Source organism: Mizuhopecten yessoensis, unplaced genomic scaffold (assembly GCF_002113885.1).
Source record: "Mizuhopecten yessoensis strain PY_sf001 unplaced genomic scaffold, ASM211388v2 scaffold716137, whole genome shotgun sequence".
Classification (NCBI taxonomy): Eukaryota; Metazoa; Mollusca; class Bivalvia; order Pectinida; family Pectinidae; genus Mizuhopecten; species Mizuhopecten yessoensis.
The window spans coordinates 71,733-97,485 of record NW_018479966.1 but is presented as its reverse complement, the minus strand read 5'-3'; the positions used below and the strand labels follow the sequence as shown (position 1 = coordinate 97,485).

The following is a 25,753-nucleotide window of genomic DNA, read 5'->3' as shown; positions in this document are numbered from 1 at the left end:
TGTCTACTGCCTCTGTGTACTGTAATATATACACAACACCTCACAGTATGTGTCTACTGCCTCTGTGTACTGTAATATATACACAACACCTTGCGGTACATGTCTACTGTCTCTGTGTACTGTAATATATACACAACACCTCACGGTACATGTCTACAGCCTTTGCGTACTGTGTTATATACACAACACCTCACGGTACATGTCTACTGCCTCTGTGTACTGTAATATATACACAACACCTCACAGCATGTGTCTACTGCCTCTGTGTACTGTAATATATACACAACCCCTCACAGTATGTGTCTACTGCCTCTGTATACTGTAATATATACACAACCCCTCACGGTACATGTCTACAGCCTTTGCATCTGTGTTATATACACAACACCTCACGGTACGTGTCTACTGCCTCTGGATACTGTAATATATACACAACACCTCACGGTACGTGTCTACTGCCTCTGCGTACTGTAATATATACACAACACCTCACGGTACATGTCTACAGCCTTTGCATACTGTGTTATATACACAACACCTCACGGTACGTGTCTACTGCCTTTGTATACTGTAATATATACACAACACCTCACGGTACGTGTCTACAGTAATATATGACAAGGAGTGTGATTGGCAGCCACTAGACTGATGACCAGGAGTGTGATTGACAGCAACTAGACTGATGACAAGAATTGTGCTTGACAGCCACTAGACTGAGGACAAGGAGGGTGATTGACAGCCACTAGGCTGATGACAAGGAGTGTGATTGACAGCCACTAGACTGATGACAAGAATTGTGATTGACAGCCACTAGACTGATGACAAGGAGTGTGATTGACAGCCACTAGACTGATGACAAGGGGTGTGATTGGCAGCCACTCGACTGATGACAAGGAGTGTGATTGACAGCCACTAGCCTGATGACAAGGAGTGTGATTGACAGCCACTAGACTGATGACAAGGGGTGTGATTGACAGCCACTCGACTGATGACAAGGAGTGTGATTGACAGTGGCCCTGTGTAAATTGCATTTGTTTGTCTTTCTTTCTCACTTCACACAGTACCTCATTCCGTATAATGTGGATGCCAGCTATTCCGTTGATTGCTGCGACCAGCTGCCGGTGAGACTCTTCACATTCCAACTGAGCCTTCTTGGTGAGGGATTCCAGTAGTTCCTCCATTGTCATAATGCTGTAAAAACAGCACAGGGTCATGACAAAGTACTAAAAAACAACACAGGGTCATGACAAAGTACTTAAAAACAACACAGGGTCATGACAAAGTACTTAAAAACAACACAGGGTCAGAACAATTACTCTAAAAATACACAGGGTCAGAACAACGTTCTATAAAAATACACAGGATCATGACAAAGTACTTAAAAACAACACAGGGTCATGACAAAGTACTTAAAAACAACACAGGGTCATGACAAAGTACTTAAAAACAACACAGGGTCATGACAATTACTCTAAAATACACAGGGTCAGAACAACGTTCTATAAAAATACACAGGGTCGTGACAATGTACTATAAAAATACAAGGTCATGATGAAGTACTAAAAACAACACAGGGTTATGACAATTACTCTTAAAATACAAAGAGTCATGACAACATACTCTAACAAGAGGTCCATTGGACCTGTATCGCTCACCTGGTTTTATATTCAAGCCATATTCCAACTGAATGCATTAGTACATCTGTATATGAAATTTCCTCAAATCCAGACAAGATCTATGTTCTAACCCGTCTGGGACCACAATATCTGCTAATTTTGTTTTTTATATACCAGACGACGGGTGGCAGCCATTTTGAATTTTAGTGTCTGGCCGAGTTAGCTCACATTTACCTGAGGTTCACCCCAGCTCATTTTAATCAGCACCCTCAAGTTGACGAAAAACAACTTGCAAACCTTGGTCCGGGAAAAGTGGTCACGGGACCCCATTGTTGGAACTCTACTAATACCATAAGCTCACGGCACTTCCATCAAGACACAAATATCATGGTACAGTAATATAAAACCTGTGATGGAGTGATGGTGAGCGAAGGGAGGATAAAAAAAATAAGCAGGCCTGACATAAAATAAAAAACAAATAATTGTGAATAATATAAAACAAGAGGCCCATGGGGCCTTAACGGTCACCTGACATCTGATTCAAATTAGGACGGTCATCCAGGGGCCAATTCATACTTTTCGTCGGTCAGAGTGACCTTGCTGCATCGTCCATTAATTTTTCCTTGTGAACACAATAACTTAAGTAAATATGAACTGATTTTGATGAAACTTTGTATGCAGCTTTGTATCAATGATATCTTGGATGAGTTTGAATACCGGACCAATTTGACCATAACTTACATAGTTATTCCTCTTTGTAATTCTATTATTGTTGGTCCCTCTGAACACAATAACTGAAATAAATGGGTGTGACTCCAATTTTGACCCAAGGGGTCTGTTTTGAACAAACTTGGTAACTGTATGTCTTCTGTTCTTGGTTAAAAGAAACAAGTAAAAGCGTAAATCAATGATTTATTAAATAAGGCACAAAATTTTAATAGCACCTTGTTAGTAGCAAAAATGCGTCATGAATGAAAAAAAAGGTGTACCACATGAATTTACATCTATTCTTGTGTAATGTCAATCAACATCACAGGGACAAATTATAATATAATGACAAAGGGCAATAACTCTGCAGATTACCGTCAAATAATTACCGGACAAAGTTTCATTGAACTCTGTCAACATTTATTCAAGTTATCGTGTTTACAAGGTCCAATAATAATATTATTACAAAGGGCAATAACTCTGTAAGTTACTGTCAAATAATTCCCAGTTTCGAACTCATCCGAGATATTATTGATATAAGGCTACATACATAGTTTCATCAAACTTGGTTGATATTTACTCAAGTTATCATGAACACAAGGTCCAATACAAAATAGTGTAATAATATTATTAAAAAGGGCAATAACTCTGTAAATTACTGTCAAATAATTCCCATTTTCCAACTCATCCGAGATCTTATTGATATAAGGCTGCATACAAAGTTTCATCAAACTTGGTTGATAATTATTTAAGTTATCATGTTCACAAGGTCCAATAATAATAATATTACAAAGGGCAATAACTCTGTAAGTTACCGTCGAATAATTCCCATTTTCGAACTTGTCTGAGATCTTATTGATATATGCATATGGCTGCATTCAAAGTTTCATCAAACTTGGTTATTATTTACTTAAGTTATCGTGTTCACAAGGTCCAATAATAATATTATTACAAAGGGCAATAACTCTGTAAGTTACTGTCAAATAATTCCCAGTTTCAAACTCATCTGAGATATTATTGATATAAGGCTACATACATAGTTTTATCAAACTTGGTTGATATTTACTCAAGTTATCATGTTCACAAGGTCCAATAATAATAATATTACAAAGGGCAATAACTCTTGAAGTTACCGTCCAATAATTCCCAGTTTCAAACTCGTCCGGGATCTTATTGTTATATGGCTGCATACAAAGTTTAATCAAACTTGGTTAACATTTACTCAAGTTATCGTGTTCATAAGGTCCAATAATAATATTATTACAAAGGGCAATAACTCTTTAAGTTACCGTCCAATAATTCCCAGTTTCAAACTCGTCCGGGATCTTATTGATATATGGCTGCATACAAAGTTTCATCAAACTTGGTTAACATTTACTCAAGTTATCATGTTCACAAGGTCCAATAATAATAATATTACAAAGGGCAATAACTCTGTAAGTTACCGTCCAATAATTCCTGTTTTTCGAACTTGTCCGAGATCTTATTGATATATGGCTGCATACAAAGTTTCATCAAACTTGGTTAACATTTACTCAAGTTATCATGTTCACAAGGAAAAGTTAACGCACGACGGACAAAAGGCTATCATAATAGGTTACCATGACCTATGGTCAGGTAACCTAAAAAGTTATAAATCAATAGTTTATGAAAGAGACTGGAGTGTATGGAAGCCATTAAAGAGAGTGAGGTGAATGAAAGCCTCCTACGAGAGGACACGATTTGTTAATTTGTAACATGCTGGTGAAAAAAAACCATAAAAAATATATATATATATATATATATAAAGCTCAACTTAGATAATTGTACCTGTTGCTAGATAATAGGTTTTATATCTATAGCTGTGGAGAGGGAGGTATTATTAACTTTTCACCTCCTACTGTATACAGGCAATAAGTTATATATGTTTGGTTGTAGAGACAGGGTGATTGAAATTATGAAGATCTCTGTGAATGACTGACCTTTTCTGAAGTGGAATAAATTCACCGCGGACAGCCTGAGGATGACAACAGGCCTGACGAAGCTTCAGCAATGGGGACAGCAGCTGTAATGTAATTACAGGTAGATATAAAAACAGGTAAATACCTAAATACCTATAACAGGTAATTACAGACAGAACACAATATATTACAGGTAAATAAACCTTTCCATTTTTTATCTTACACAAGGAATTACAGGGAGACACCATTACAGGTAGATATAACACAGGAAATTACAATTATAAAGACCACAATGATCATGTAATTACTGGTTGAGAGTACACAGGTAACAACGTGTAGATATGGCATAAGTAACTATGACCAACACACATTTGAACTATGAACTTAGTATATACAGCTTGCTGGACAAGCATTTATTTAAATGTAGATTATACAATCATAAAACATTTTATACACTTGTAATCTTGAATCATTGAATATTGTAAACATTTTATACACTTGTAACCTTGAATCATTGAATATTGTAAATATTTTTACTCAAACCAATCTTTCCCTGGATCAGTGCTGTATATGAGCTGTACCTACCTGACTAACAGTGTGCCTGTCTAAACTGCTCAGCTTTGTGTTCATGTCTGACCATTTGCTGTAACTCTGAAACAGCAAATGTGATTTTTATATAAAGTAAACAACAATTTATAAGTTCTGTTTCTTTTCAATCAATCTTTTGTACTAAACTACCCAACTTTAAAAAATAATTATTGCAGGGAAAAAGAAATCCATCAAATACAAAGTTTTGCTTGATTGATTTGAACATTTTCGTAATACGATGACAGTTACCCACAATAACAAGCCTTTCAAGGGCCATCTCGCTGAAATATCACAAAACTTGATAACTTGTGAACCCACTGATCACACACTTTTATAACATTACTTTTAACATTAGCCATCCAAAGTGACTTCGCTGAAAAATATAGGTAAACGATAAAAGAATCAATGTGAAGGTTTTACTTAAAGTTACCCTTCTGGCAGCTGTGGCACAATCACTATACTGGCGCCGGTAGAAATGGTCCTCTACAGGCGAAAAGGTCAACCAATGAACATGCTGCGATTGGTCCGGAATATTAATCTGAAAATAACAGTATCACTAAGGGTCAAAGTGCAATCAATCAAAAACAGATGGTCTCATAGACTTGTTACAGTGGCACCTAAATAGGTTCAATTTATATACATCCACACCTGTTCTGGACAGTTTCGGCTTTACAGAACATCTGTCCAAACTCAAGTCTTGTAGACAAGCAGCACACACTGAACTGGAAGTGGATATAAAAGTGATAACGCAGTTCAAATAGTTGAATGTAGTCAATTTTATTATAATCAGATGTTATGTTATAGCTAGGTTATAGAGTTAAACATCACATAATTAATTTTCATTTCTATTTTTTTTTAGAAAGATACAGGAGTCAATCAATCATTATGTAGGTGTACAAAGGATATGGAAATTATACCCGGAGATATAGAATCTTGATACAACTCTTTATTGATACACTATCACATGGAACAGTAGTTCTTAATCAAGGCAATAGTGAGACAGAAGGGTGGGAGAAACATAATAATTCTCCACTTTGGGGATGAGATAAGAGATCTCAACCCTTATGGAGGGGCTATAGATATCCAACCAATAAACAGGGCCAGGTTGGACACTAAGAATCTCAACTTTTTGGTCGAGATTTTTCTGTCCATTCCTGAAGCTGGGGATGGTTCTATTATTCTGATTTAATGTGGAGAACAACTGAAAGTCTGATGTCTTCATGTTAATCAAGGTTTGGTTTAGACAAAACTGCTCAAAACACTATTTATACAAGTCACAATACAAAAATATTTGATTGTTAAGCTTTAACAGATAGTGTATGCACCTGATCAATTACATCCTTCTTAGCATTGCGCCAGAGCACACTGGAGATGACATTGTGGAAGGGTTGGGGGTCAGCATGACAGAAGGGGTCATACAACAGGGTCGTCCACCAATGCTTCACCCAGTAAGGGTCCAGTCCAAGGAACAGCAGCAGCCCATACACATCTACAAGTCAAGGATACATCATAAGGACCGCCAGGGTCACAGGCCTTCCTGTTAAACCTATTCTTTTTTACTTGACCCACCAAAATCCATTATGTTTACTAGTGTAGTCTAGATTACCTTTCCTGTCTATTATTATGTGCAAAAACTAATAAACATAAAAGTAAAGTGAGCTAAGGCTCAATAAGGTATTGTAATGATCTAAATTTACTGAAGGAAGCTACCAAACATCAACAAAGCTCTCTACTACTGAAGGAAGCTACCAAACATCAACGGAGCTCTCTACTACTGAAGTCCCTGTAACACACTTACATACCCGACATACTTTTCCGTATAGGAGTCCCTGTAACACACTTACATATCCGACACACTTTTCTGAATAGGAGTCCCTGTAACACACTTACATACCCGACATACTTTACTGTATAGGAGTCCCTGTAACACACTTACATACCCGACACACTTTACTGTATAGGAGTCCCTGTAACACACTTACATACCCGACACACTTTACTGTATAGGAGTCCCTGTAACACACTTACATACCCGACACACTTTACTGTATAGGAGTCCCTGTAACACACTTACATACCCGACACACTTTTCTGTATAGGAGTCCCTGTAACACACTTACATACCCGACACACTTTACTGTATAGGAGTCCCTGTAACACACTTACATACCCGACACACTTTTCTGTATAGGAGTCCCTGTAACACACTTACATACCCGACACACTTTACTGTATAGGAGTCCCTGTAACACACTTACATACCCGACACACTTTTCTGTATAGGAGTCCCTGTAACACACTTACATACCCGACACACTTTACTGTATAGGAGTCCCTGTAACACACTTACATACCCGACACACTTTTCTGTATAGGAGTCCCTGTAACACACTTACATACCCGACACACTTTACTGTATAGGAGTCCCTGTAACACACTTACATACCCGACACACTTTTCTGTATAGGAGTCCCTGTAACACACTTACATACCCGACACACTTTACTGTATAGGAGTCCCTGTAACACACTTACATACCCGACACACTTTTCTGTATAGGAGTCCCTGTAACACACTTACATACCCGACACACTTTACTGTATAGGAGTCCCTGTAACACACTTACATACCCGACACACTTTTCTGTATAGGAGTCCCTGTAACACACTTACATACCCGACACACTTTACTGTATAGGAGTCCCTGTAACACACTTACATACCCGACACACTTTTCTGTATAGGAGTCCCTGTAACACACTTACATACCCGACACACTTTACTGTATAGGAGTCCCTGTAACACACTTACATACCCGACACACTTTTCTGTATAGGAGTCCCTGTAACACACTTACATACCCGACACACTTTTCTGTATAGGAGTCCCTGTAACACACTTACATACCCGACACACTTTACTGTATAGGAGTCCCTGTAACACACTTACATACCCGACACACTTTTCTGTATAGGAGTCCCTGTAACACACTTACATACCCGACACACTTTACTGTATAGGAGTCCCTGTAACACACTTACATACCCGACACACTTTTCTGTATAGGAGTCCCTGTAACACACTTACATACCCGACACACTTTACTGTATAGGAGTCCCTGTAACACACTTACATACCCGACACACTTTTCTGTATAGGAGTCCCTGTAACACACTTACATACCCGACACACTTTACTGTATAGGAGTCCCTGTAACACACTTACATACCCGACACACTTTTCTGTATAGGAGTCCCTGTAACACACTTACATACCCGACACACTTTACTGTATAGGAGTCCCTGTAACACACTTACATACCCGACACACTTTTCTGTATAGGAGTCCCTGTAACACACTTACATACCCGACACACTTTACTGTATAGGAGTCCCTGTAACACACTTACATACCCGACACACTTTTCTGTATAGGAGTCCCTGTAACACACTTACATACCCGACACACTTTACTGTATAGGAGTCCCTGTAACACACTTACATACCCGACACACTTTTCTGTATAGGAGTCCCTGTAACACACTTACATACCCGACACACTTTACTGTATAGGAGTCCCTGTAACACACTTACATACCCGACACACTTTTCTGTATAGGAGTCCCTGTAACACACTTACATAGCCGACACACTTTTCTGTATAGGAGTCCCTGTAACACACTTACATACCTGACACACTTTTCTGTATAGGAGTCCCCGTAACACACCACCTGTTAACAGCACTCAAACGAAGTGCCATCTCAGCAGTCTGAAACAAAGGTATCACATGTTAAAAGATGTACAAACTCACTTTTCTTATAGGTAAAACTATTTAATGGATGATGACTCACATATGTAAATCTAATGATCAATGGACAGATAACATGTGTTATATCATTTGATAAGAGGACAGTCTTACATGTGTAACATTATTTGATAAGAGGACAGTCTTACATGTGTAACATTATTTGATAAGAGGACAGACTTACATGTGTAACATTATGTGATAAGAGTACAGACTTACATGTGTAACATTATGTGATAAGAGGGCAGACTTACATGTGTAACATTATGTGATAAGAGTACAGACTTACATGTGTAACATTATGTGATAAGAGGACGGTCTTACATGTGTAACATTATGTGATAAAAGGACGGTCTTACATGTGTAACATTATGTGATAAGAGGACAGACTTACATGTGTAACATTATGTGATAAGAGGACGGTCTTACATGTGTAACATTATGAGATAATAGGATGGTCTTACATGTGTAACATTATTTGATAAGAGGACAGACTTACATGTGTAACATTATGTGATAAGAGGACGGTCTTACATGTGTAACATTATGTGATAAGAGGACGGTCTTACATGTGTAACATTATTTGATAAAAGGACGGTCTTACATGTGTAACATTATATGATAAGAGGACGGTCTTACATGTGCAACATTATTTGATAAGAGGACAGACTTACATGTGTAACATTATTTGATAAGAGGACAGTCTAACATGTGTTACATTATTTGATAAGAGGATGGTCTTACATGTGTAACATTATTTGATAAGAGGACGGACTTACATGTGTAACATTATTTGATAAAAGGACGGTCTTACATGTGTAACATTATGTGATAAGAGGACGGTCTTACATGTGTAACATTATTTGATAAGAGGACGGTCTTACATGTGTAACACTATTTGATAAGAGGACAGACTTACATGTGTAACATTATGTGATAAGAGGACAGTCTTACATGTGTAACATTATGTGAGAAGAGGACAGACTTACATGTGTAACATTATGTGATAAGAGGACGGTCTTACATGTGTAACATTATTTGATAAAAGGACAGACTTACATGTGTAACATTATGTGATAAGAGGACAGACTTACATGTGTAACATTATTTGATAAGAGGACAGACTTACATGTGTAACATTATGTGATAAGAAGACGGACTTACATGTGTAACATTATGTGATAATAGGACGGTCTTACATGTGTAACATTATGTGATAAGAGGACGGTCTTACATGTGTAACACTATGTGATAAGATGTTTAATATATAGTGATAGCTGGGAAAGTTCACAAGTGTAATACTCTTTGATGGATGGAAAAGTTCACCAATGTAATACTATTTGATAGACAGGTAAATATATAGATACCACTGAATATCATAGTAAGTATATAGATACAAGACAGTAGAATGTACTAACCTTACTGGTTGTAACCTCCACCATCTGGGCCTCATCTAGGCACACCTGTGAAAATACACCTCAAAATAAGTCATGCTACAGTAACATGGTGTTGTTCACAGCAGTATACTGTAATGTATAGAGCTTTGAATTAACACAGGTTTACTTTTCAATTTTCATCAGTATTTATATTTTCACACAGTGTAGAATTCGTGGAAAAGAGCTAGGTCCACAATATTTTAACATAGTGAAACATTTTAAGTTTAATTGTGGTCTAGTTCAAAAAATGATTCTGTCATTTTACAATGTTGAAATACCACTGCCATGTGTAATTTAATCAGTATGCAGCATAAGCTGACAATTGGGTACATTACCAGAACAACATGGAGATGTAACAATATATAGAGGATATCTAACAGTGTCTTCAGTAATTTTTTGAATTAAACCACAATTAAACTTAAAATGTTTCACTATGTGCAAATATCGTGGACCTAGCTCTTTTTCAAGAATTCTATACTGTGTGAATATAGAGGATATATAACAGTGTCTTCAGTAATACCAAATGTATTTCATGAGTGTGGCTAATATGTTTGGTATTACTGAAGATACTGTTAGATATTCTGTTTATTACATTTTTTTTAAGAAAACCTACCCCGTAACGCAAAACGACACATCAAGCTGACAATACTTGATCTAGATACTTTTACCACGAGCATTTCTAGACAACCCTACACGACAAAAGATAGTCCCCCTCTGCAAAAATGTCCCCCTCTGCAAAAAAAATAGTAAAATTTAAAAACTTGTAATTAAATTCCTTTATCCACTTAATTTTATTTAGTAGACACTTAAGTTCACATTTAAATAAAAGTATGACAAATTACCATCATAACTTAATTATTAAGAAATAGTTCTATCAACTCAGATCACTATATAGTACAAGCTTGTTGATTAGCGCCAAATCTACAACATTGTATAATTACTTACCCTCCACCACTCCACAGTAAAACGTTACTTACCCTCCACCACTCCACAGTAAAACGTAACTTACCCTACACTCCACAGTAAAACATTACTTACCCTCCTCTACACAGTAAAACATTACTTACCCTCCTCTACACAGTAAAACGTTACTTACCCTCCACTCCACAGTAAAATGTTACTTACCCTCCTTGTTGATTAGCGCCAAATCTACAACATTGTATAATTACTTACCCTCCACCACTCCACAGTAAAACGTTACTTACCCTCCACTCCACAGTTAAACGTAACTTACCCTCCACTCCACAGTAAAACGTTACTTACCCACCACTCCACAGTAAAACGTTACTTACCCACCACTCCACAGTAAAATGTTACTTACCCACCACTCCACAGTAAAACGTTACTTACCCTCCACTCCACAGTAAAACGTTACTTACCCACCACTCCACAGTAAAACGTTACTTCCCCTCCACTCCACAGTAAAATGTTATTTACCCTCCACTCCACAGTAAAACATTACTTACCCTCCACTCCACAGTAAAACGTTACTTACCCTCCACTCCACAGTAAAATGTTACTTCCCCTCCACTCCACAGTAAAATGTTACTTCCCCTCCACTCCACAGTAAAATGTCACTTCCCCTCCACTCCACAGTAAAACGTTACTTCCCCTCCACTCCACAGTAAAATGTTACTTCCCCTCCACTCCACAGTAAAACGTTACTTCCCCTCCGCTCCACAGTAAAATGTTACTTCCCCTCCACTCCACAGTAAAATGTTACTTACCCTCCACTCCACAGTAAAATGTTACTTACCCGCCACTCCACAGTAAAACGTTACTTACCCTCCACTCCGCAGTAAAATGTTACTTACCCTCCACTCCACAGTAAAATGTTACTTACCCTCCATCACTCCACAGTAAAACGTTACTTACCCTCCATCACTACACAGCAAAACGTTACTTACCCTCCACTACTCCACAGCAAAATGTTACTTCCCCTCCACTACTCCACAGTAAAACGTTACTTACCCTCCACTCCGCAGTAAAATGTTACTTACCCTCCACTCCACAGAAAAACGTTACTTACCCTCCACTACTCCACAGTAAAATCTTACTTACCCTCCACTCCACAGTAAAATGTTACTTACCATCCACCACTCCACAGTAAAACGTTACTTACCCTCCACCACTCCACAGTAAAACGTTACTTCCCCTCCACCACTACACAGTAAAACGTTACTTCCCCTCCACTACTCCACAGTAAAATGTTACTTACCCTCCACTACTCCACAGTAAAATCTTACTTACCCTCCACTCCACAGTAAAATGTTACTTACCCTCTACCACTCCACAGTAAAACGTTACTTACCCTCCATCACTACACAGGAAAACGTTACTTACCCTCCACTACTCCACAGCAAAATGTTACTTCCCCTCCACTACTCCACAGTAAAACGTTACTTACCCTCCATCACTACACAGGAAAACGTTACTTACCCTCCACTACTCCACAGCAAAATGTTACTTCCCCTCCACTACTCCACAGTAAAACGTTACTTACCCTCCACCACTCCACAGTAAAACGTTACTTCCCCTCCACTCCACAGTAAAACGTTACTTCCCCTCCACTCCGCAGTAAAATGTTACTTACCCTCCACTCCACAGAAAAACGTTACTTACCCTCCACTACTCCACAGCAAAATGTTACTTCCCCTCCACTACTCCACAGTAAAACGTTACTTACCCTTCACTCCACAGTAAAACGTTACTTACCCTCCACCACTCCACAGTAAAATGTTACTTTCCCTCCACCACTCCACAGTAAAACGTTACTTCCCCTCCACCACTCCACAGTAAAATGTTACTTACCCTCCACTCCCCAGTAAAACGTTACTTACCCTCCACTACTCCACAGCAAAATGTTACTTACCCTCCCCTACTCCACAGTAAAACGTTCCTTACCTTCACTCCACAGTAAAATGTTACTTACCTCCTCTACACAGTAAAACGTTACTTACCCTACACTCCACAGTAAAACGTTACTTACCCTCCACTACTCCACAGCAAAATGTTACTTACCCTCCACTACTCCACAGTAAAACGTTACTTACCTTCACTCCACAGTAAAATGTTACTTACCTCCTCTACACAGTAAAACGTTACTTACCCTACACTCCACAGTAAAACGTTACTTACCCTCCACTCCACAGTAAAACGTTACTTACCCTCCACCACTCCACAGCTGTCATGGGACTTGGTATTGCCATAAAGCGCTTTGGATGACGAAACTTTCTGGTTGTGTCACCTGAAGTAAGAAAAAATCCAAATTGCAATAAGATGACAGCATGTGATAACTTGTATTATAGTATACTTGTAATATGGGTTGTTTTACATGTGTGAATACTGCTAGCTGTACAAAGGCCATTTCCCGGACCAATCTATCTCAGTCTGGCATGGGCAATATCAGCCCAGCATGAGCCATATGAGCCAAGCATGCGCCATATCTGCCCGGCATGTGCCATATCCCTGAAAGTGCCGGTTGAACACTTTTCAGAAAAATCGGACCTCAAACTTGTAGTGTGCACACTAGCATATGTCTGTATATGCTATTATGTTTATTGTGTTTTATTTAAAGTAGAATGTGATTATAGTTACCAGGTAAGCTAATGAAATATTGATTTCCTGTCAGGTTTAGGTGTTATTGCTTATTCCTTTGATGTTATAGACCAGTATATGATAAACAAGAGCTGTTGGAGAATAGCATAGCTCCCCTATTGGTGGTATATGTTGTAAGATAGCAAATATCAATAGAATCACATGTACAGGAAAACCTTGATATACTGTAGAGTATGTGAAGTTCGGGTTGTTTGCGGTATTGGAAGAACCAGACGAAGAATTGTGGCAGTATAACAAGGTTTTTCTGTACCTTAACAAGTTGTACATTTCAAAAGAAGAGATGACCAGACGACATGAAATAGTAAACAGCGTATTGATGGTGGTGATCTAACAACACTTCACAAGCAAAAACTTGCCCAAAACTTTAATCAAGACCAATTAACCAGTTTGCATTGGCTCCTAAAATATGAAAATATGGTTCAGCACACTGCTTACACTCCATATAAATGCCTCAACTTTATCATACACATCAATGTATTGAGTGTGATGATCCAACACTGTCTGAAAAAACTTGCCCAAAAACTTAAACTTCAGTGAAGTGGGACACCGACGCCGACCGGACTACATTAGGCCCCCTATTCTCCAAATAGGCAAGCTAAAAAGGTACCATAGTCCTATGTCTGATAACCTGATAACCTGTAATTACACAAATGACTTCTCCTTTGTGGTATCTGATAGTTTTCAACAAATGTTTACTAGCAAGATTAATAATGAAAGCTTAAATATTTAGTGTACACAAGAACATGTACCATTATATTTGTAGAATATAAAACCCTCTGTGTCAGAGAGTTACTAGCTCTGAACACTATAAAACATTGTTCTAGAATCAAGCATGTTCTCAAATTCCTTTGTAGGGATGGGCTCAAAAAATTACCAAAACTTTCATGCAAGAAAATTAACTGTAAGGCCACTAACTGTTTGAATGAGGGAGGTCTACATAGTCAATCTCCTTGCGTAGAGTTTCATAAGTTGTGATGACGATATCCTGCTGGGCTAACGTCCGGGGCTGTATAAATCCAAGCTTGTTCACACCAGTATATACCTGTATAAAATACAGTACATCTGTCTAAAAAAAGAGCTTATTATACGAAGGCTAAAACTTATACATGTACTACTTTGAGTGACTGGCTCACAGTGTTCTGTATTCTTATAGAAAATTTGGGTAACTTATATAATTATATAATTACAAACACTTTGAGTGATTGGTTTACATAACCAGTGCCCTGTATACTTACAGAAATTTTGAGTACTTATAAACACTTTGAGTGTCTGGCTTACATAATCAGTGTGCTGTAAATGTATAGAAATGTTGGGCAACTTACGAACACTTTGAGTGTCTGGCTTATATAATCAGTGTGCTGTAAATGTATAGAAATGTTGGGCAACTTACAAACACTTTGAGTGACTGACTGCTGATATGCTTTAGGATCTCGTCCACCCACTGGTGACTGATGGAGGAAGGGGAGATAATCAACGTGGTGCCAGACTTTATGGGTGGCTGTACAAACAACAATAGCTCCATTAAAGTATCAGAAACAAATGATTTTACACCAAGTGTTAATTGTATACAATATTGTTCAAATTTAAGTAATGTTCATATATACATACTGTTTATATATATTACCTTTATTAAGCCTAACTAGAACACTGACAGGTCAGTAAGGGCCCCGTCTTGTGGCAATATATCCCCCATAATCATCAAGAAGCAATCTGCCCATATAGCTGAGCTTGACATTTGACATTTGGACTTCAAAAAGAATCGCAAGGAAGCAAAATATACATTTTACATGTACTATGACGTGAGACTTGTTTCCTTCCACCTCCATATTTGTTGGGCTAACAGAAATGTAAATACTGGTGCAATACACATTTGTTAGCTTTGATTTGTTTTATTTCACCTTATATACCTCCTCCATCAAGAGCCAGGGTCAAAGTCAGAGATCCCCTTTGTCTTTGACCTTTGGACCCAAATGACCTTGACCATTAACCCAGTGACCCTGATCTTTGGTCAGTTGATTTATTCTTTAATTCCGACCAACTTTGCTTCATAATATCATAACAAAAAATGTTCATCAGTGAAAAATACAAAACTTGACCTTGACCCTTTGGACCCCGTAACCTGGACCTAAGGTCAGTTGACTCTGTGTTACGTTCTGAACAAGTTTGCTACATAATAACATAAAAAGTTCATCAGTAAAAGATACAATAATTGACCTTGACATTGACCACGTGACCTTGACCTTAAGTCAGTTGACTCCTTTTTAAATTCGGACCAACTTTGCTTCATAATGTCATAACAAAATGTTCATCAGTTAAAAAGATACAAATTTGATCTTGACCTTTGACCCAGTGACCTTGACATTTGGTCAGGTTGACTCCTTGTTTAATTCTGATCAACTTTGCTTCATCATATCATAACAAAATGTTCATCAGTGAAAATATGCAAAATTTGACCTTGACCTTTGAATCTAATGACCTTAACCTTTGACCTTGACTTTTTACCTCAATGTGTATTTTTGTGAACTGAACATCTTGACTAAGTTTAATGTACATCGGTCAATAAATACCAAAGTTTTCAGCCAGGAACAAAATTTGTGGACGGACAGACGGACAGACAGACAGACAGACAGACAGACAGACAGACAGACAGACAGAGTGATTACTATAGGGCACCTATATCTCCGATATGGGGCCCTAATTAAAAGCTTTGTATGAAGCTAACCTTTTGTCAAATAGATTGTACAATTAAGCTGATATCCTTCTATATGCATGGTCAAACTAATTCTGTTCATGGTTTTTTATTCCCGGTACTAAACCCTTCAAAATTATTACAGATACACTACAGCAGAAGAAACTATCATTTTCAGGAATATCTGATTTTGTTTCCTGTCACTATAACAGAACACATGAAATATGTACTTACAGTTGACACATGGCAGTGGGGACAACGGAAGTTGCCCCTGAGAGGATCATCAAGGTCATAATTGACACACTCTGCATGCTGCTGTAGACCACAATCGACACATTGGACAGAGTGCCGCTTGCTGATGGCTCCTGCTGATGTTGCCCCACAAATGCACTCGAAGAAATGCTGTCGTCTAACTGGCGTGGACACCGAGAACTGGTACTTCGGCTTGAAGGATGATGCCTCTACCAGCTCTACGAATCGGGATGGTACTCTTTTTTTCTTTGGCTTGCTCTCGTCTTTTTTAACTCTACTGCCTTTTACTCCATTACTTTTTTCTTTGACACATTTGTCGGGTGGTGTTGGCTTCATCTTCGTTGATTTTGCTTTAGCTTTTTTTTGCTTTTGAATCTGCTCTACTTGAGGTTTCCCCTTGTTACATTGCTCCACTTGAGGTTTCCCCTTGTTACATACACCGACAGTCTCACTGTTCTCTGCCACACCCTCCCTTGTTGCATCCTCTACACCACTATCATCTGCATGCATACTGCTAAGTGTTGATGCCTGACGTGGCTTTTTCTTTTTTGTCCAATTCTTACGTTTTCGTTTCTTAACAACTCTTCTTGCTGATTGGCTGCCAGCCTCCATCAGAGGACCATCTGCTAGATGGCTGATTTCTGCCCTGGTGTCTTCGTTATCCACACAGCCACCTGAAATCTCATCACCTTCCTGGGTTATATTGTCTTTTGTCTCTTCGTTATCCACACAGGCACATGGAGTCTCATCACCTTCCTTGATTATATCTGACTTTGTCTCTTTGTTATCCACACAGCCATGCGGAATCTCATCATCTTCCTGGGTTATATTGTCTTTTGTCTGCTCGTTATTCACACAGCCACATGGAATCTCATCACCTTCCTTGATTATATCTGACTTTGTCTCTTTGTTATCTACACAGCCATGTGGAATCTCATCTACTTTCCCATTAACCATTGGTCCAGTCATATCCATATCTATCACATTTGGAGGAGGATCTTCGTCCTGAGGTGTAGTCTGTGTACTATAGGTAACTGTAGCTAAAGAATTACCTTTGTCCATCACGTTTCTGGTATCTACATCTGTAACCGAGCCTTCAGAAGCAGCTTCCTCCCTGCCACAGACAATGGTAGGTAGATTCCTTTGTCTGACACTGGGTGTGTTAACACAGCCGGCAGCTTCCTCCCTGCCACAGACAATAGGTAGATTCCTGTGTCTGACACTGGGGGTGTTAACACAGCCGGCAGCTTCCCCCCTGCCACAGACAATAGGTAGATTCCTTTGTCTGACACTGGGTGTGTTAACACGGCCGGCAGCTTCCTCCCTGCCACAGACAATAGGGAGATTCCTGTGTCTGACACTGGGTGTGTTAACACAGCCGGCAGCTTCCTCAGTTTGGCCTTGACTTTCACCTGTTGTCTGACCTTTAACTTCTGACTGTCTGTCGCCATTGTCTCCATGTAAAGCTGAACTAACACAGCCCTCAGCTTTGCATATGACAGCTTGCCCATCTATTGCTGACGCCACAACCTCAGAGGTTATAATTGCAACCCCTTCCACTTTGACTTTATTCTGACCTATGACCTCTGATTGTTTTTCCTCTGGTGCCACAATCTTTACTGCACAGTTACTTTCCTGTAACGACTCAACTTGATTTTGACCTTGGACTTCAGAAAATGTTTTCTTTGGTGTATTTAAACATTTTAATTTGACATGAACATGTTTGATGTGAACATGCCTATAATTTCCTTCCTTCTCGATTTTCATTTCCTGAAAAGAAAAGGCAAAATTAGCTGAATATCATCTGCACAATGGTGTCGTCAATACAAGAAAGCATTGAATTACTAAGTGAAACTTTTGAAGAGGTCTTAATTAACTTATTACTTCCGCAAAGTATTCAGGAAGATGGAGAGTACCATTACTAATCACGAAACATTAGTTGAATATTTATGTACAGTTGACTCGAAGACCCTGTTATCTCGAAGTATTTTTCTGGTCCCGGCAAAATCTCTTCTTTATCATAGTAAATATAACTCTGATAATTCGAACCCTGAAAAGACGAAAAACTTGGATACTTAGAAGTAAGATATTGGTTTAGATAGCGTAAATCCAACATCAAAACATTGTCTCCTTTATGGTGTTCAAATTTCATTTTGTCACTTATTAATTTTTTGATACAAATAAAACGCAAAAGTATGACATCTCGCCATTCCATGTTAATGAACATCTTTTGTGAGTAGACTAGCATGTAATCAGTAAAAAGAATTTACGATAAAGCTTCAGACTAAAGTGTGCGGACTGTCAAAACCATGTTGTTCATAATAAAAAAACAAGAGTACCGCGGGGCGGAACAATATATGCCTGTCGAATGCCATATAGTGTTACATACTTTCTTACATTGAAATAAGATCTGCATCATTCTAAGAGCGGTTAGCTGACATGCTATAAAAAATGTAGTAGAAAATCTCCGGACAAAAAATAAAATACTGAAATGAACAAAGGGCAATTACTTTTGGAAAAATCGTCCAATCAACATTCTTTTAAGGGAGACACAACTTCATATCATAATCATAATGTATACCAAGTTTCAAAGAAATCCGTTAAAAACTGTAGGAGGAGATTGACGGAAAAACAAAAGTTTACGCCAGACGGATGGACGCTCAAGCAGAATTTTAACAAAAGTTGTGATTAACAAAATCACAACCAAGAAAATCACAACCTAGGACAGCTTCACGGGTTCATGTTTTACAGGAGCCAGTATGGCTTTGAAAGCTGATTGAGAGATTTAAGAACTATACAATAATTGCTGTTGATTACATTGAGTTGAGGGAGGTGTCAGGTGTCACATTTGGCTTTAATGAATCAATGTGTTTACATGTACGATATAATCTGTTTGTAAGTGTTTTTGTTTACAGAATCAGCTATGCGTACACTCCATTACGGCGATTTGTTTCAGACTTGCGCACTTTCATTTCCACATTATATAGTATGAGGACGGAGACAGCAGGATAGTTCAATTTTTAAATGTAACACTTTAGAAGTAAAATTTGATGGACTTGCAAATACGAATGCAGACCTGGAAAGACTTTGCCAAGATCTAGACAAGCCAAAAACAACATTTAATCACTATGCCCGTCCATATTTAATAATGAATTCACAATATGGTCCAACCGCTTTGATCGCATTAAACAAAAGTACGTTTTCGGAAATAACTTACTCTATTTTTGTTTATTGTAAAATTACATACCTGTATTTGTTATATTGAATAAGTATATCATTTATCGATTGATTACAACCATTGGCTATTAATAATCTCAACAACTGCTAGTGCTTTGTCCAAACAGCAAATTTCATACCAAATTTATGAACCTGAATAACTTGAATACTCGGATATTTTTTTCTGGTTTTGACGGTACAGGGCCATACCTACCTACAGTGTGGGAGATGGTACAGGGCAATACCTACCTACAGTGTGGCAGACTGTACAGGGCCATACCTACCTACAGTGTGGGAGACTGTACAGGCCAATACCTACCTACAGTGTGGGAGACTGTACAGGGCAATATCTACCTACAGTGTGGGAGACTGTACAGGGCCATACCTACCTACAGTGTGGGAGACGGTACAGGCCAATACCTACCTACAGTGTGGGAGACTGTAAAGGCCAGTACCTACCTACAGTGTGGCAAACTGTACAGGGCAGTACCTACATACAGTGTGGCAGACTGTACAGGGCGCTACCTACCTGCAGTGTGGGAGACTGTACAGGGCAGTACCTACCTACAGTGTGGGAGATGGTACAGGGCAGTACCTACATACAGTGTGGAAGACTGTCCAGGGCAATACCTGCCTACAGTGTGGCAGACTGTACAGGGCAATACCTACCTACAGTGTGGGAGACTGTAAAGGCCAGTCCCTACCTACAGTGTGGCAAACTGTACAGGGCAGTACCTACCTACAGTGTGGGAGATTGTACAGGGCAGTACCTACCTACAGTGTGGGAGACGGGACAGGCCAGTACCTACCTACAGTGTGGGAGATTGTACAGGGCAGTACCTACCTACAGTGTGGGAGACTGTACAGGGCAATACCTACATGCAGTGTGGGAGACTGTACAGGCCAATACCTACCTACAGTGTGGGAAACTGTACAGGGCAGTACCTACATACAGTGTGGAAGACTGGCCAGGGCAATACCTGCCTACAGTGTGGCAGACTGTACAGGGCAATACCTACCTACAGTGTGGGAGACTGTACAGGGCAATACCTACCTGCAGTGTGGGAGACTGTACAGGGCAGTACCTACCCACAGTGTGGGAGACTGTAAAGGCCAGTACCTACCTACAGTGTGGGAGACTGTACAGTTCAGTACCTACATACAGTGTGGGAGACTGTCCAGGGCAATACCTACCTACAGTGTGGGAGACGGTACAGGGCAGTACCTACCTACAGTGTGGGAGATTGTACAGGGCAGTACCTACCTACAGTGTGAGAGACTTACAGGGCAATACCTACATACAGTGTGGGAGACTGTACAGGGCAATATCTACCTACAGTGTGGGAGACTGTACAGGGCAATACCTACCTACAGTGTGGGAGATTGTACAGGGCAATGCCTACCTACAGTTAGGGAGACTGTACAGGCCAATACCTACCTACAGTGTGGGAGACGGTACAGGCCAATACCTACATACAGTGTGGGAGACTGTACAGGGCAATATCTACCTACAGTGTGGGAGACTGTACAGGGCAATACCTACCTACAGTGTGGGAGATTGTACAGGGCAATGCCTACCTACAGTTAGGGAGACTGTACAGGCCAATACCTACCTACAGTGTGGGAGACGGTACAGGCCAATACCTACATACAGTGTGGGAGACTGTACAGGGCAATATCTACCTACAGTGTGGGAGACTGTACAGGGCAATACCTACCTACAGTGTGGGAGATTGTACAGGGCAATGCCTACCTACAGTTAGGGAGACTGTACAGGCCAATACCTACCTACAGTGTGGGAGACGGTACAGGCCAATACCTACCTACAGTGTGGGAGACAGTACAGGGCAATATCTACCTACAGTGTGGGAGACTGTACAGGGCAATACCTACCTACAGTGTGGGAGATTGTACAGGGCAATGCCTACCTACAGTTAGGGAGACTGTACAGGCCAATACCTACCTACAGTGTGGGAGACGGTACAGGCCAATACCTACCTACAGTGTGGGAGACAGTACAGGGCAATATCTACCTACAGTGTGGGAGACTGTACAGGGCAATACCTACCTACAGTGTGGGAGATTGTACAGGGCAATGCCTACCTACAGTTAGGGAGACTGTACAGGCCAATACCTACCTACAGTGTGGGAGACGGTACAGGCCAATACCTACCTACAGTGTGGGAGACAGTACAGGGCAATATCTACCTACAGTGTGGGAGACTGTACAGGGCAATACCTACCTACAGTGTGGGAGATTGTACAGGGCAATGCCTACCTACAGTTAGGGAGACTGTACAGGCCAATACCTACCTACAGTGTGGGAGACGGTACAGGCCAATACCTACCTACAGTGTGGGAGACAGTACAGGGCAATATCTACCTACAGTGTGGGAGACTGTACAGGGCAATACCTACCTACAGTGTGGGAGATTGTACAGGGCAATGCCTACCTACAGTTAGGGAGACTGTACAGGCCAATACCTACCTACAGTGTGGGAGACGGTACAGGCCAATACCTACCTACAGTGTGGGAGACAGTACAGGGCAATATCTACCTACAGTGTGGGAGACTGTACAGGGCAATACCTACCTACAGTGTGGGAGATTGTACAGGGCAATGCCTACCTACAGTTAGGGAGACTGTACAGGCCAATACCTACCTACAGTGTGGGAGACGGTACAGGCCAATACCTACCTACAGTGTGGGAGACAGTACAGGGCAATATCTACCTACAGTGTGGGAGACTGTACAGGGCAATACCTACCTACAGTGTGGGAGATTGTACAGGGCAATGCCTACCTACAGTTAGGGAGACTGTACAGGCCAATACCTACCTACAGTGTGGGAGACGGTACAGGCCAATACCTACCTACAGTGTGGGAGACAGTACAGGGCAATATCTACCTACAGTGTGGGAGACTGTACAGGGCAATACCTACCTACAGTGTGGGAGATTGTACAGGGCAATGCCTACCTACAGTTAGGGAGACTGTACAGGCCAATACCTACCTACAGTGTGGGAGACGGTACAGGCCAATACCTACCTACAGTGTGGGAGACAGTACAGGGCAATATCTACCTACAGTGTGGGAGACTGTACAGGGCAATACCTACCTACAGTGTGGGAGATTGTACAGGGCAATGCCTACCTACAGTTAGGGAGACTGTACAGGCCAATACCTACCTACAGTGTGGGAGACGGTACAGGCCAATACCTACCTACAGTGTGGGAGACAGTACAGGGCAATATCTACCTACAGTGTGGGAGACTGTACAGGGCAATACCTACCTACAGTGTGGGAGATTGTACAGGGCAATGCCTACCTACAGTTAGGGAGACTGTACAGGCCAATACCTACCTACAGTGTGGGAGACGGTACAGGCCAATACCTACCTACAGTGTGGGAGACAGTACAGGGCAATATCTACCTACAGTGTGGGAGACTGTACAGGGCAATACCTACCTACAGTGTGGGAGATTGTACAGGGCAATGCCTACCTACAGTTAGGGAGACTGTACAGGCCAATACCTACCTACAGTGTGGGAGACGGTACAGGCCAATACCTACCTACAGTGTGGGAGACAGTACAGGGCAATATCTACCTACAGTGTGGGAGACTGTACAGGGCAATACCTACCTACAGTGTGGGAGATTGTACAGGGCAATGCCTACCTACAGTTAGGGAGACTGTACAGGCCAATACCTACCTACAGTGTGGGAGACGGTACAGGCCAATACCTACCTACAGTGTGGGAGACAGTACAGGGCAATATCTACCTACAGTGTGGGAGACTGTACAGGGCAATACCTACCTACAGTGTGGGAGATTGTACAGGGCAATGCCTACCTACAGTTAGGGAGACGGTACAGGCCAATACCTACATACAGTGTGGGAGACTATACAGGGTAATACCTACCTACAGTGTGGGAGACGGTACAGGCCAATACCTACCTACAGTGTGGGAGACAGTACAGGGCAATATCTACCTACAGTGTGGGAGACTGTACAGGGCAATACCTACCTACAGTGTGGGAGATTGTACAGGGCAATGCCTACCTACAGTTAGGGAGACTGTACAGGCTAATACCTACCTACAGTGTGGGAGACGGTACAGGCCAATACCTACATACAGTGTCGGAGACTGTACAGGGCAGTACCTACCTACAGTGTGGGAGACTGTAAAGGCCAGTACCTTCCTACAGTGTGGGAGACTGTACAGGCCAATACCTACCTACAGTGTGGGAGACTGTACCGGCCAATACCTACCTACAGTGTGGGAGACTGTACAGGCCAAAACCTACCTACAGTGTGGGAGACTGTACAGGGCAGTACCTACCTACAATGTGGGAGACTGTCCAGGGCAGTATATACCTACAGTGTGGGAGACGGTACAGGGCAATACCTACCTAGAGTTTTGGAGACGGTACAGGGCAGTACCTACCTACAGTGTGGGAGACTGTACAGGGCAATATCTATACACAGTGTGGCAGACTGTACAGGGCAATACCTACATACTGTGTGGGAGACTGTACAGGGCAATATATATACCTACCTACAGTGTGGGAGACGGTACAGGCCAATACCTACCTACAGTGTGGGAGACTGTACAGGGCAATACCTACCTACAGTGTGAGAGACTGTAAAGGGCAATACCTACATACAGTGTGGGAGACGGTACAGGGCAGTACCTACCTACAGTTTTGAAGACTGTATAGGCCAGTACCTACCTACAGTGTGGGAGACTGTACAGGGCAATACCTACCTACCGTGTGGGAGACTGTACAGGTCAGTACCTACCTACAGTGTGGGAGACTGTACATGGCAATACCTACCTACAGTGTGGCAGACTGTACAGGGCGATACCTACCTGCTGTGTGTGAGACTGTACAGGGCAGTACCTACCTACAGTGTGGGAGACTGTACAGGCCAATACCTACTTTCTTTATGGGAGACTGTACAGGCCAGTACCTACCTGCAGTGCGAGAAACTCCACAGACCAGTACCTACCTTCAGTGTGGGAGACAGTACAGGGCAATACCTACCTACAGACAGTGTGGGAGACTGTACAGACCAGTACCTACCTTCAGTGTGCTGAAACCTTACATCCGGGCCAACAAGAGTGATTTATAAGTTGACATAACTTGTTTCATAACTGTTGCAAAATAAATAAAGTGTATATATATATACCTTCAGTGTGGGAAGTCTTGGGGGCTGCTCAATGTGAGGACTTTTGTGTAATAATATACAGGCAAGTACCTCCACGGTCTTGCCCAGGCCCATCTCATCTGCCAGAATCCCACCAGGGGGAGCCACCACTCTTTCCTGGCGCTCCCTGGTCAAACTATAAAATATTTAGGAAAGTAAATTCCTTATTCTTGTTGGTAAAAGTAACACGATTAATGTATAGGTTGCTTTAATGAATAATTGATAATAGTTTTCAGAAAGTATTGAAATCTTTGATTTTTATACACTTTTGTTATTCATGTACATGTACTTACATTCCATTTGAATGTGAACTGTTGACATATATGAATATTAAGATTTGATGTGTCTGTACCTATAGCGGCCGTACACTCCACATCAAATACTGACTGTGTGCAAACCTTGATAAGTATTTGTTGTAGTACAGAGTGCAGCCATCTGGTGTTTTGACTTCCTCGTACAACATGTGGAGAGGCGCCTCTGAAGGGGAACATACATAGTATCATTACACTATTAACAGCTAGTAATCTTATTCAGGATTCACAGTTTAAGTGCAAATACCAACATTTAATTCTTAAAGTGCTCAATAATAGTTAAAGTAATGAGAAATCACAAATAAACACATATAAAGGATAAGACTAATTCATCGGGGTATGCAGAAATATACTGATCATTCAC

The 25,753-nt window shown here is 40.6% G+C and overlaps 1 protein-coding gene across 1 annotated transcript in view; it reads right to left on the bottom strand.

The window, feature by feature from the left end:
* The window catches only part of LOC110441811 (E3 ubiquitin-protein ligase SHPRH-like), a 67,468-nt gene that overhangs the window by 32,964 nt on the left and 8,751 nt on the right, over nt 1-25,753 (bottom strand). Inside the window, exons 5-17 of the mRNA XM_021485068.1 lie at nt 25,477-25,555; nt 25,061-25,214; nt 16,633-18,420; nt 15,100-15,207; nt 14,625-14,751; nt 13,259-13,338; nt 10,074-10,118; nt 8,541-8,619; nt 6,178-6,341; nt 5,283-5,390; nt 4,850-4,915; nt 4,286-4,368; nt 1,065-1,191 (exon numbers count right to left, since the gene is read on the bottom strand). Of these exons, the coding sequence (XP_021340743.1) occupies nt 1,065-1,191; nt 4,286-4,368; nt 4,850-4,915; nt 5,283-5,390; nt 6,178-6,341; nt 8,541-8,619; nt 10,074-10,118; nt 13,259-13,338; nt 14,625-14,751; nt 15,100-15,207; nt 16,633-18,420; nt 25,061-25,214; nt 25,477-25,555 (3,008 nt within the window). The remainder of the gene's footprint in view (nt 1-1,064; nt 1,192-4,285; nt 4,369-4,849; nt 4,916-5,282; nt 5,391-6,177; nt 6,342-8,540; nt 8,620-10,073; nt 10,119-13,258; nt 13,339-14,624; nt 14,752-15,099; nt 15,208-16,632; nt 18,421-25,060; nt 25,215-25,476; nt 25,556-25,753) is intronic.